Raw genomic sequence first — 13,680 nt, 5'->3', positions numbered from 1 at the left:
CAATAGAATGCCTTGCTGAAACTCTGTGGGTTGCCAGTAAATACCTTCACTAATTTCCATGTGTTTTGACCCCCAAAAGTAGGAGTTAAACTGGAGCTGAGAGATGCGGCACACGCTGCCCCCCAGGCCCCGGGTCGCTGGGCAGCAGCCTTGATAGGGACACAAATGTAACTCGCGTGTCAGTCTCCTCTTCAGTGCGGTTGGAGGAAGTGATTCACGTCTAAGCAGTGAAGCATCTCCTGGCTTTTAACAGGAGCTGTTAGAGGGGCTGCTGTTTGAACAAGGAGCTTCATCTTCCTGAAGCCAGCAGTCACAAAACCGTAAACACAACACCGGCCAACTCTATTGCCGGGATCGTGGTGGCTTGACGTTAATATTAAACATCTCCAGCAAGGCAGAGAGCTCTGTGGCCCAGCTACAGAATAAAAATAAATAAAAATAAAGAGAAAACCCTGCTAAAAGCGGTGAGATGATTTGTCGTCTTTCCTTAGCGAGGCCATTTGTCTTCTCTCGCATCAAATCTGTTATAAAACAGTCAAACTGTGAAAGTGGAAATCATCCCAGGAATATGGAATATTAATGCACAGGAAAGGAGGCAACATCCCTTTTGTCTAGAGTGCCACTGTCCCCACCCACCCCCCCCATCTCCACCACCCTTATTTTTTGCCAGTCCACCAAGGTAAATTATTTTTCTTTAAAAGAATTTGAAAGACTCAAAGCTAGCAGTAGGAATGACAGAAGTTTCAAGTATTTTTCTTCCTTTGTTCGAGTGGAGTGAGTGTAGCCGACTTGGGAACCAGAACAGAGCACAAGTGAGGAACCCGGGACAGATTCCACCCCTCGTTCGTCTCGCCTCCCTGGCCCTCTGCCCTCGCCTTCCTTTCCCCAGCCTTTCAGTTTCTTTGTTTGGGCCCTCAACCTGCTTCCTTGAACATTTATAAATCTCGAGTCTGTCTGATCTTTAGGAGACAGGCCAGAGGCCACATGTCACCATCTGTAATTTAAAGCTGCAGGGCTAAAAGCATTTGCAGAGGTTTGAAGGACCTAGTTCTGACCTGACCAAAAGAGCGAATTGGAACAGACCTTCTAGAGTCTCCTTCAAGCCCAGGGAGGATGGTGATGAGAGCGGACACACTAGGTAATTTATGGGCGCAGTTTGCCGCGAGCCACACCACTGGCCGAGTCCTTAGAACCACGTCGTGTACTGCCACCTCGTGGCGGATTCGGGCGGCTGCGGTTCAGCCCGCGGCTGCTTAGAGACTTGCCTGGTCTCCAGATTTAGGTAATTAGTGATGGATGTGGGTCTCCTCGGAGTCCTCTCTGGTACTTTGCTAACTTGATCCTCTTAAGAAATAAGTCCTAGGTAAGAGAAGGCTACTTTCTTTTCTTTTAACCTCATTTCGTGTGTGTGTGTGTGTGTGTGTGTGTGTGTGTGTGTGTGTGTGTGTGTGTTGGGTTTTGGTATGGAATTGTGATGAGATTTCAGGAAAGGAGCCTGTGAACCACTCTTTGTTGCTGGGGGATGTTGGGAGGAGAGTAGGGGAGAGAGTTAAGGGCTGACCTTTGGGCTATATTCAGGATCCAAATTTTCTGTCGTGATTTCTGTCTGTTGTCCTGACTAACTGACACTACCTCCTTATAAGGGCTGCGTGTGTGTCTTCACTTGGATTGCGTCCCTAACAGTCCAGTCTCAGAGACCAGTTCCAGCATGTGTCTGCCTCGGATGCCGTTCCTGTGACATGCTGGGGTTCACCCTCTGCCACAGCCCCCAAGGAGCACAGGGCAATTGCTTGCCATTTGGATCAATATATTTCCCCTGTTAGGCCACAGAAACATTTCTCAAGCGACTTTCTCTCACTCGTAAAGTCACTGATATGGATGAAATGGATTTGGGTCAGAAGAAGCAGAAGGAAAAAGATTAAAGGAAGGTACTATTTTGTGTCTTACGTTTTGGGGAGCAGATCACAAAGCATTCAGAGGGGCAGGAGGACCGCTTTGTTTGGTGTCATTGGTCTGGGTCAAGGAATAATTGGCAAGATATCTTGTTCAGTCAATATTTGGAAGAGAGTGGAAGCTCCATGAAGGCAGGGGAAGTGTGAGAACAGAGGAGGGAATAGAGTCGCCTGTTCTGCCCACTTTGGATTAACTAGGCTGCACCAGGCGCGTCAGGATTAGCTCAGAGGATCTGAGGACCTTACTGTCGAGAGAACTCCGGGTTTCATCACAGCAGGAATGAACTGTTTCTTTTCACCCAGCAAAGAACAGATTTAGTTAGGAGAAGCCGTCAAATAATTGAAATGCTGCCGCAGGGAAGGGCAGTCAGCTTTGTTTTCTCTCTTGGCTCCGGAGGGCCAGGGCCCATGGGTGGCAGTCACAGAATGGCAGAGTTGGGTTCAGCGTGAGGAAGAATGTTCACACGTCTCTCCCAGTGGAGCAGGTCCGTCTAACTAGACACATTTACTGGGTCCATTCGCCTTCCCAACTCAGCTTCCGCTGTCGTCATTCACAGCCTCGTCATTCCCTACAAAGTCTAATGAAGCTCACATAGGCATCCAGATAGGTGTGAGGCGCATATCATACGTTTGTGTTGTGTTTTGAGGCAGGGACCTCCTCTAACCATGTTCATGAGCTTCCACAGCACGAGTAAGTACATTGTTTTCAGAACACAAACGTGAAAAAAGGCAGGCTTCAGTAACATCGCCAATGATTTTCCCTGCTGGCCAGTGTGAATTTCTGTTCTGGCTGTTCCTACACTGACCCCTAAGGATTCGGATTTGATCAGGATTCTCCTGGTTGGAACCCTTAGTCTCTCTTTCCCTTTGTGTGTTTCATCATGTTTTTATTCTTAAATGGCTACCTAAGGGCTTGAGTGAAGTGGCAGCAAATGCTAGACCACTTTTGTGTGCAGCACAAGGTCCTCAGGGTGCAGAGAGAGGGAGAGGCTAGAAAGGAGGAGGGGCCAAGACGCATTCTGGGTTGCGTCTTGTGTATTTAGGAAGACACTACCGCCCCCCCCCCCCAGCCACAAAGCAACAAATGAACAATTTCAAATTAATCAAGGGCAAATTATGTGTATAATGTTAATCAGGAAAGCAGCGATACTGTCTCCGCTGGCACATTTGGAAGGCTGGCTTCCAGCTCCTGCCTGTAATACTTGCTCGGGGAACACGATGTACTTTGGGGACTGTGCAGGCTCCTTCAGGGAGCAGTGGCATTGCTGCTTTCTCAGTGCCTGCCTCTGGCCACGGGGACAGAGGGGGTTCTTGACAGCTTTGGGGTTTCCGGGCCACAGGAGGAGGAGTGCGGTGTTCTGGAGCACAGCCAGTACAATTGTTTCCGTATCCCAGTGCTGCAAGCTACTGACCTAGCAAATTGAAAGCCCCACACAGATCATGTGCAGGTTTAACGTGTCTCTTCGTGCCGACTGCCCGAACAACAGCATGAAAGGCTCCGGTTTGTGTTGCGGTGGGAGGTGCACACAAGGAACCGAGGGGAGCACACTGAGGTGCACACACTTGGGGCTGCAGTCTTCTGTACGCACGCTGCCCCCCACTTCACCTCGGGCCGCCGCAAGGCTTGCCCACCACCCGAGTGACCGTGCTGCACGGATCGCTCAGCTGTGGTACTTTGAGTGTCTTCGGGAGAATCCTGTGATAAAATAAACCAAATCCTAATACACACACACACACACACCTTCTGTCTTTATGGAAAATGGCTGCTAATCCATGATCATTTTTTTTCCAGAAACAGGTTTTATGATAATATAGTAAAAATATTAAATTAGAAAATGCCTCACTAAGGGTTATAAAACCTTACTACACTAGAGATAGGTAATTATCCCCTCTACAGCCTAAATGACAGTTTAAAAGAAATAAAAATGTTAGTGCTCATTACTTGCTTTTGTAGGTTGCAATAAAGGGTAAGTTAAATTTTAATTCAAGGAAGAGCCCCTGCTATCGACCTTCTACCTTAGGTCCAAGTCTTGTTAATTACTCCGTGGGTTATTCTCCTGCATGACACGAACATTAATACATTTTCCACAGTGGACGTTCCCACTGGCCACTGAGGCTGGGAGTGTGGGGGAAAGGGAACAAAGAGGGGAAGGCGGTGCAGCTCAGTGATTCAAATCTTGATTCTTGAAGTGATAGGGAGCAGGAATTACGTGGGTTTTTTTTTTTTTTTTTTAAACCAAGTTCATTATGCATAGCCTTAAGGGGACCTCAAGTATTAAACTATACACTTACCCTAGAGAATCAGATGGAGACAAGGTTAACCTGAAGGATTGATAGTTTAGCTTCTCTGCATGGCTAAATCCTGGTTAGGAAAGATGCTGCAGGGAAAAATGTTCCATGCAGCAGAAGGCAGTCTGACCCTCTGTCCCATGGTGCCTTTTTATTACCTAGTTTTATTTTTAGTTTTGTTTTCCTTGGGATGGGGAAAGGGGATGTGGACATGTTCCTTTTCAGATGCTTTTATCTTCCCCCCAGCACTGGCACCACATCACACGCCTGTCTAGGTTTGGGGGAAGTATGCAGCGCTCCCCCGCCCCTGAGTCTTCACACTGGGGTGCGCAGAGACTCCCCAAGGGGAAAGTAGACGCGCATTTTTTGGGAATCGATTTCCAGATGTGTGCTCTTTCCCGAAGTGGGGCTGCTTGGGAATGCACCTGAGCAGGGGCTGTGGGTCTCCCTCACCTGACACACAGCCTGCCTGAGCCCCTCCTCTCTGAGGAGGAGGCTTTCTGCCCACTCCAGGCCCCCTAGCAAGAGCACAGCTCCGTACTGGTGTGGGATGGAGAACGGAGGGCACTAGGCCTGGGTAACCAGTCCCTGTGGGTCAGATGGTCCCAGGTCTTTATTTTCAACAAAATTGCAAGAGAACCTAATTGAGCTGTCAGCTTGCAGATCATTAAAACCAGTTTTTGGTGGTAGATCACTATGTGATTTGGGGGGGGGGGGGGGGGCATGTAATTCAGAAGAAATTGAAAGAATTGGGTGACCTTGCTGTAACTCTCTGATGCCCATCTACTTGTTCACGTGACTTTTCTCCTTACTTGTGTCTGCAAAAACCAATAAGCAGGGATAGACTGGATGCTGAGCACTCTTTCATTCTGGCACTAAATGCTGTTCACCACGGGTACATGAAAAGCCTCATCCATATCATGAAGGCATGCAGTTCCAGTAACATTTTACATATTTACGTGTATTAAATGTTCACCAAAATTATGTTTTATTATACCATGGTATATGTCGATTTTATCATAATAATTATGTAATAATAACACAATCCAGAAGTACTTTTTAATTACCTAGAGCCTTATGGTGTCAAGAAATTAAAACATTTTCATTTCAGGGGCCACCCGGGTGGCTCAGTCGGTTAAGCGTCCGACTTCGGCTCAGGTCATGATCTCACGGTTCGTGCTTTCGAGACCCGTGTCAGGTTCTGTGCTGACAGCTCGGAGCCTAGAGCCTGCTTCAGGTTCTGTGTCTCCCTCTCTCTCTCTGCCCTTCCCCTGCTTGTGCTCTGTCTCTCGCTGTCTCTCAAAAAATGAATAAACATTTAAAAAATTTTTTTTAATACTTTCATTTCAACTTCTGAAATTTCAAAATGTGTTTCAATTTACATACTTGTTTTTTGTGGCCAAGAAGTATTGATAGGGTGATCAATAAAAGACTTTCAAGCATAAAACAATTAGGACAAAAATCTGTAGGGAAGAATCAAATGGAAATACGAGTTTAAAAAGGAGAGGATGCTGTAAAATTTCCAAGTTGAAGAGTATGTTTATGTGTTATTTAAATGAATGATGATGAGTATCGAGTCAGTATGGCATATAGATTCCATTGGGTGCATTACAAAAAAAATGTAAGAGTTTTATTTCAAAAGTTAGTATTCACAATGTTCTGGTAATTATATCCTCTGTAACTATTAAATTTAGTGAGAAAAATTTTGTGTCAGCTTACAAAATGTGTGAGGGGGCTGCGTGGTTTTGTGAAACTCGGGCTCAGAGCGGCCACGGTGTCCAGCCTGGCATGTCCTGCCGCACAGAGCTTCTGTGGGAAAGACGCACTGGGGCCACGCTGAGCAGAGCAATTGGAGCCTGGGGGCTTCTTCCCGGTGGTGCCACGGTGCTGGGGCTGAGAAACAGAGGGCCGGGCAGAGAAGGGAACAGGAAAGTCCGTTCGAGGCCGTCACCGTATTCTTGGTAAGCGACTGGAATGGCTAGTGGAGGCCTCGAGGGGCGGGGGAGTCTGAGATGCTTTGAGGGTAGAGACGATCCCTGATTGGTGCCAGGTGATGAGGAAGGCACGGAGCAGCAATTACTAGGAGGTTTTAGATTGGAATAATCCCTTACTCCTAGTCTCTCTCAAACTATTTTGAGATCCCAGACCCCTCAGCTTTCCAAGTTGCTTTGCCGCTAACAGCTGCATATGTTTGTCAGCTTTGTCCACTTGAGTGTGAAATGATGTTCTATCAAAACATGGGTTTCTGCATTTCACTCTCTGCTCCCGACATGTGAACCCTGCTGCGGCCAGTAACTGCTGCCTTGGCCCAGGCGCTTCCCTGCGATTGCAGCGCCGAGTGAAAGCATTTGCTGGGCGGTAATGATGGGGTCTGGGGCAGGCGAGCAGGGAGCAGGGAGAGGTGGGAAAGGGTGTGATTGCCGAGGCCTGAATAGCAATCCCTCTCGCCAGCCAGTGCAGCCTTAAAGCCATACTAATCCTTTCTGTCGTGGCCGCTCCCCACCCCCCCCCCCACCTTAATGCCGTTGAATTTTTTGCGTTGAAATGGCGAGAGAGGCTTGTGCTTATTGGCAAATAGGCCATGGTGCGATACAGGGAAGCATCTTTCATGTGATGGAGCTGGTGATTCGGAAGCCACTGCCTTCGGAAGCGAGGCTGCCTGCCTCTTGTTTGCATCTGGTCAGAAGTGCCCTCCAGCCTTGTGCTCTCCGGCTGGCCAGGCCGAGCAGGCAGGTGTACAAAGCACAGGAACAAAAGAAACAACGGAGCCCCTGGTCAATCTGAGGCCTTTGTAGGCCTCAGAGCTGGCTGGTGGTTCAGGGTGAGGGGGAGATTCCTGTGATAATACTAAAGACCCACGGTTTCCTAAGCCACACACCTCTGCCCACACTATGGTCCCCAGTATGATGGGGTTTGGCTACATTCTGGGCCACTGGACTTTCTTCTTTAGGATCTTTCCTTTTTTTTTAAAAAAAGTTTTAATATGCTATTTTTATTGCTGGGTTTTCTAACGATCGTACCTCTGTTCCCGCCCACAACCACAGCCACAGCAAGATGACTTCAAAAACAGACTCCTAAGTTTTTGTGTTGATGTCTTACTGAACCCACACAGCTGTTTGAGGGGTGGTGGTTTGGTGTTTCGTTTTGTTTTGAAAAGCAGATTTGCTGAAGATGGCTCTCCGATTATAAGGCCACTTGTAAAAGCCTGTTTTCTTAGCCACGACAGCTGGCTGTCTTTTTATGGTTCGATCTCAAGAGTGTGAAACAGCAGGCACAGCTTTCTTCTGGGGTCGTTCCCTCACTGGTACAGGACCTCAGCCCTGTGTGCCTGCTGTCCCTCCGTGAGGATTAGTGGCCGGGCCATCACACGGAGTGCAGCCGTGGGTCACCTGCCTTAGGCGGGCCGGGTTTCCTCCCTCCGTGGCTCTCCACCCTCCTCAGATCCCGCAGCGAGAACCTGCTCTCTGTCCACAGGGGATGTGTCCTGGAGCTCCTGTGACAATGGCAGGAGGGACCCCACCCCAAACCCACCCCTTTTTAGATTGCCAGGCCTTGACACGTAGCTTTGGCCAGGTGGCTGGATGTGTGTTGCATTTGATAACAGAAACAGAGGTTGGAAGTGATACTTTATTTTCAAGGGCCCAAGACCCTGGCATACTATCATTTTCTAAATTTCGAAACCCAGCTCTAGAAATAAATTAGCCAATCGAATTATTTATTAGATTGAAAATAGATAAAAGGGGCCAGGGGAGTGGGGAAGAGCCTTGCTTCTATCACCAAACAGCTGCACATGTGATAGTAATTGGAATCTTGTTGCTGGGTCATTTTCATTGTTTTTCAAGTACTTCCAAGTCCAAGAAAATGTATGAAAACTAAATCATATCCCCCTACATCCCATGTCTGATTGAATCCTCCTCGTCGTGCGGCGGTCTCATACATCCTATTAAAATATTCAATCTTGTTTTCTTACTTGAAGAGCCTGTCTGTAAAGGGCAAACTTATAGAAAACTCATTCCCTGGAGACAGGTATCTAGCCACACCGGACTATTTACATATTTTACTATTTGATCGGCGCTTCTAGGTTCTTCCTTCCTTTGTATTTGTCAGTAAGGGCTGTGGGATGCATTTTTAATTACACGGCTGTGTTTGCAATTGAAGAAACCGATTGGGGCATTTCCCAGCTTCTTAGTTCTTGTTTAACCTTGCAAAGTTAACCAGTTTGTTTTGTTTGTCTTCCAGGACAGAGTTGTATCGATCTCTTTTTGGGCAGCTCCGCCCTCCTGATGAAGGCCAGAGGGACTGACAGCGCCCATCTCTGTCGCTGCGGACCTGAGGCAGGGCCTCTGAACACCACGGCACCTTAGCCAGGTCGGCTCCTCGTCGAGCCCCAAGTGGAGGAAGCCATCGGCCAGCAGGGTCGAGCACATTGGGAAGTCCCAGGAAGGGGTGCGTGCAGAGCACATGCCTGCTAAGTCCCGGGAAGCCTGGAACCAAATGTCCCATGTCTTCCCTGCCCCAGTCTGCCAAGGACTGGTGCCCCACGCCCTTTCACCATCACAAATAAAGAGTATTGTCACTGCCGCGCTGCCACATGTGATTTCTTAAGCAGCAGAGTAAGTCTGACTGAGGGCTCTAGAGGGGTGATGGTGTTTGTTGGGAGGGTTTTCACTTTTTTTTCTAGTCAGCCTCCTCTCACAATACAAAACCTCACAGGAGCAATAATTCTGGGCTGAAATGCTGCTTTCGGGGTGGATAACATTTGGTGATTGATCATGGCTCTGAGGAGCAAGGAATCCCCAAAAACCTATGAACTATGCCCACGAGACTTTGTAACATGGAGGTATTTGCTTCTTTGTTGCAAATACAAATCCCTGCCTTCTTTTTTAGTTTTACCCATAAAGATTCTTCCAGAGCCCTTTTCCATTCTCTCCATTCCTAAGTCACTTTATTGAGATCAGCTCTGGTGTAAATCTAGCAGGAGGAAATGATTCACTTGTTTTTCATCCAGAGGTCAAAAGCTGGAAATTAAATCCCCATAAGGGGGATTTATTGGCATGCTGTGGTCAATATGCAATGAAGATTATCTTGCATAAGTAATGCGTGCGTGCCGGCATCCGCAACTGACCACCTCCCGGCTCCTGGGCCCACATCTTCATGTCGCGCTATGGAATTGAGAAGAAGCGTGCATTCAGTTGTGGTGCGTGAGTGGTCACTGTTGGTAACGTCAGGTTTTGATACTGTTTTGAAATGTCAAAAGCGGGTGACCGATCTCGGTGCCTGGGAATCCCCACGTATCACTGCCGTGGTGTCGGGACCACTAAAGGCTGGGCTCCAAATGAAGTGAGTCCTCATTGGAATCTGCATCACAGTTTAGTATTAACATCAGAGTGTCTGCTGAGCTCAGGATGGGGCAGATTGCGGGGAGGAGGGTTTTTCCATCTCACATTAATTGGACCTTGGTACATGGTGATGTGTTTCTCTTGTCTGCTAGTTACCTCTTGGGCTTGACTGTCAGGGAAATGTTTAATTTTCAGTGTGCCTCTAGTTACCCAAAAGATCAACAGGAATAGAGTTCCCCCACAGTTACTCCCTTCAAAATGATCACTTTTTAAAATAGAGAACATCCAATCCTGTCCCTCTAGCCTGAGGAGTCTGGATCATGCACATTAGAACAGCAATAAATGACCTCTTAACACCGTGCTTCCGGTGAGCCGGTTGCTAACCTCCATTTCCTGAAGAGATGGAATCTTTGTCACAGTCACTCTTGACCTGATGAAGGAAAAGATTTAAACAGGTACTCCAAAATATTTGGAACCCAACGTGCTTAATTAAAATGAATTAAAATCGGGAGAGATGAGAAAGAACAATTTTCAGTAAAGAGAGGCTTGCATTTTAAAATTCAGAAGACCACCCTCCTTCCAGCCAAGAATAAATTGGAAACTATTTTAATTGACACGGATACTGCAATTCAACTGTTACTAGAAAGACAGATTAGTTGATTGATTTGCATTTTAATAAAACTAATACTTTACATTTTGGTAGCTAATGCTGATTTTCAAATGAGGTGAGAATAGTTATCAAGAGTTTCAATCCAGGGCCCTTTTTCAGTGTTGACTGAAGCATTCCTCCCTTTTGTGTGAAGTTTGCTTATTTTCTTTTTGCCCAGCTGGCTACTTCATGCACGACACTCACGAGCCACAGAGCTTAGAGACCTCACTGGAACGGGCGAGGCGGGGAGCTGGTCACAGTGGGGCTCCCCAGCGCCCACTGGCCGTGGCCTGTGGGTGGTGGGCCCCTCCCCTGGGGACAGAGGATAGAAGGCTGGTTTCTTGTCTGAGATGATTTTACATTAACAACTAATTACGGAAAACACGAAGGGAAAAATAAGTCTTGGCTGTAACCCTACCACCCAGAAATAGCCACTTCTCATTACTCACCAAGTGGTGCTTCAGAGCCATCTTGCCTGTACAGGTGCCATGATGTGGAGTAGCCTCGCCTCTTCTCCCAGGGGCAGCTGGGGTGGAAGACTTGGTTTTTACTTCAGACTATTTGAAATTTTCTACTCACCTTTTAAAAACAAGGAAAACAAAATACCCAGGCATGCGGCCATACCCCTGCCCCATCCACATAACTCACATACACCACCAGTGTTCTGCATTATAATATTCATGGTACAGTAAGGGAGGGGTGCCTGTCTGAGTAGGTGGAGGATGCATCTCTTGATCTCAGGGTCGTGAGTTCAAGCCCCATGTTGGGTATAGAAATTTCTTAAAAATAAGATCTTTAGGGATGCCTGGATGGCTCAGTCGGTTGAGGGTCCAACTTTGGCTCTGGTCATGATCTCACGGTTTGTGGGTTCGAGCCCCACATCGGGCTCTGTGCTGACAACTTGGAGGCTGGAGCCTGCTTTGATTCCCTGTCTCCCTCTCTGCCTCTCCCCTGCTTGCTTGCTTTCTCTCTCAAAAATAAATATTTTAGCGGTGCCAGGGTAGCTCAGTCGGTTAAGCGGCCGACTGTGGCTCAGGTCATGATCTCGCGGTCCGTGAGTTCGAGCCCCGTGTCAGGCTCTGTGCTGACAGCTCGGAGCCTGGAGCCTGCTTCAGATTCTGTGTCTCCCTCTCTGCCCTTCCCCCATTTGTGCTCTGTCTCTCTCTGCCTTTAAAAAATGAAGAAATGCTGGGGCGCCTGGGTGGCGCAGTCGGTTAAGCGTCCGACTTCAGCCAGGTCACGATCTCGCGGTCTGTGAGTTCGAGCCCCGCGTCGGGCTCTGGGCTGATGGCTCAGAGCCTGGAGCCTGTTTCCGATTCTGTGTCTCCCTCTCTCTCTGCCCCTCCCCCGTTCATGCTCTGTCTCTCTCTGTCCCAAAAATAAATAAACGTTGAAAAAAAAAAATTAAAAAAAAAAAAAAATGAAGAAATGCTTTAAAAAAAAAAAACACTTTAAAAAAATAAATATTTTAAATAAATAAATGAAATCTTCAAAAAATAGTACAGGTTTTACAGATATATATCATTTCCATGTTTTTACAGATATCATTTAAGTAATTTGCTAACTAATAATCCCATGTTAGGCTTGTATCTTCAGCACTTAGCCAAATCCCCCATAATTGAACATTTATTAATAACTATTTACTATAATGAATAATGTTACTGGACAGTGTACAAAAGCTTTTTTATTGTCTCTCAAAATAATTTTTTTCTTGGCATATATTTTTAGGAGTCAAGTGAACCAAGAGAAAGAGTCCAACTATTTTGAAGGCTCTTGGTTCGTATTTGCACCCTCGCTCCTCACTTGCCTTAGGCTGGACCATTTCACAATAAAGGGTGTGGATGGGAAAATAGGAGACCGGCCCAGGAATCTTGGTTTATTTCCTGCTCCTCAGGGAACCCTTCAAATCGGCATCCTCCTCTGGGAGGATTAAAGAGCTGCTGCCTTCAATGTGCTTGGAGATGCTCCAATGAAAGATGGCGGATAAATAGTGACACCATCATGTCCCTCCTCGGCCCCCATATCTTTTTTTTTCCTCTCATGCTTATGGTATGAACAGCTAGTTGTGATGTTTTCAGAATTTTTTTTTAATATAATTTATTGTCAAAGTGGCTAATGTACCGTGTGTAAAGTATGCTCTCAGTTTGGGGGTAGATTCCCGTGGTTCATCACTTACATACAACACCTAGTGCTCATCCCACTCTAATATCTTTTTTTCTGCTGCTAGATTGCCTGCCAGTTGTTCTCCACTCTCCCCTCCGGTTTTCAGGCTCTTGCTGCTTTCACAGCTCTCATCCTGGGGATCCCTCAGATGGGTTTCCCTGGCCTCGTGTGGGTGTGCATTACTCCCGGCTTCTCCGTACAACCTTTAGTGTGTAGCCATTCTCTCCAGGGGTCGCCATCCAAGACCTCTGGTTGGGCATCATTCAGGAAACCTGAGACCCAACAACACTGAAGGAAGTCAGCTCCAAGCAGTTCGGCGCCAGCCTCTGCCATCCCCAGCTTGGAAGAAGCTTCCTTTTAGAGGTCGAGTTCCTTGGTCCGCATGTACATTGCAAAGACCTCTCCAAGATTACTGCCTCTTTACCCCTTACCGTTTCATCCAGAGGGAGCTGAGTTCGAGGCACAGAATGAGTCCAAATGTGATGTTTGTCATAAACCTTGGAACCACTCCCCAGGACACAGCAGCCACTGTATATGGAATGTGGTGATGCCAAGATCCATGTCTCCCTGGGCCAGACTCACAAATGAGGCAGTCACCTGTCTCAGCAAAACTTTGCAGACAGGCAGAGGTAAAGGATGCCCCAGAGAAGCCCAAGGCTGTGGATGCAGAAGCGTGAGTGTTTCACTCCAGGGCAGCCCCCTGCCCCTCTGCCGACACCCTGATAGTGTTGCCCTGTGTGTACTTGTGTTTAATAAAGGCAAACACAAGCAGCGAGCCTTGTCTCAAGTGAATGAACCTTGTTTTCTACATCTGAGTCTGTGCTTATACTTTTTAAAGTTATGTCTGTGCTTGTGTAGTGGGGGAAGTTGTGTTAGGAATTAAGCTTGCCTTGGTCATTTTTTTTTTTTAAGTTATCTACTTCATTTTCTTTCCGTCTTTCTTTACTTTCTCTTCCTTCATAACATCTCAAAAATAGTTGCCAGCCACTCGGTAAGTGCATTAACTATCTCCCCTAAGTCCAGGGGATCCATATCACCCCGCTGATTTGCACATGTTCAGTTGGTGCAGGAGCTCTAGTGATGAAGTCCTGGTCACCTGCTCCTGGCCTGGGCGGGAGGGGACAGTGCACGGTGGAGGGAGTGTGCTTGTCCAACTTTGCTTTCTCTTGGACACACGTAGGTTGCCTTTGCCGCGTCTTTCTTGCCCGTCGAGTGGGGTCTGCCGATAGGGTACTGGTGCAGCCACATTTATATTCCTGACAAGTCTGCTTCGTTTATCTCCCCGGGT

General features: G+C 47.3%; 1 protein-coding gene across 1 annotated transcript in view; it reads left to right on the top strand.

The window, feature by feature from the left end:
* The window catches only part of AATF (apoptosis antagonizing transcription factor), a 105,287-nt gene extending 96,466 nt beyond the window's left edge, over positions 1-8,821 (top strand). Inside the window, exon 12 of the mRNA XM_045488135.1 lies at positions 8,481-8,821. Within this exon, the coding sequence (XP_045344091.1) occupies positions 8,481-8,544 (64 nt within the window). The 3' untranslated portion in view covers positions 8,545-8,821. The remainder of the gene's footprint in view (positions 1-8,480) is intronic.
* The last annotated feature ends 4,859 nt before the right edge of the window (positions 8,822-13,680 follow it).

The sequence above is a fragment of the Leopardus geoffroyi genome, chromosome E1, assembly GCF_018350155.1.
Source record: "Leopardus geoffroyi isolate Oge1 chromosome E1, O.geoffroyi_Oge1_pat1.0, whole genome shotgun sequence".
NCBI classification, from domain to species: Eukaryota; Metazoa; Chordata; class Mammalia; order Carnivora; family Felidae; genus Leopardus; species Leopardus geoffroyi.
Note: the sequence above shows the minus strand (reverse complement) of the source record. Positions and strands in the feature narration are given on the sequence as shown.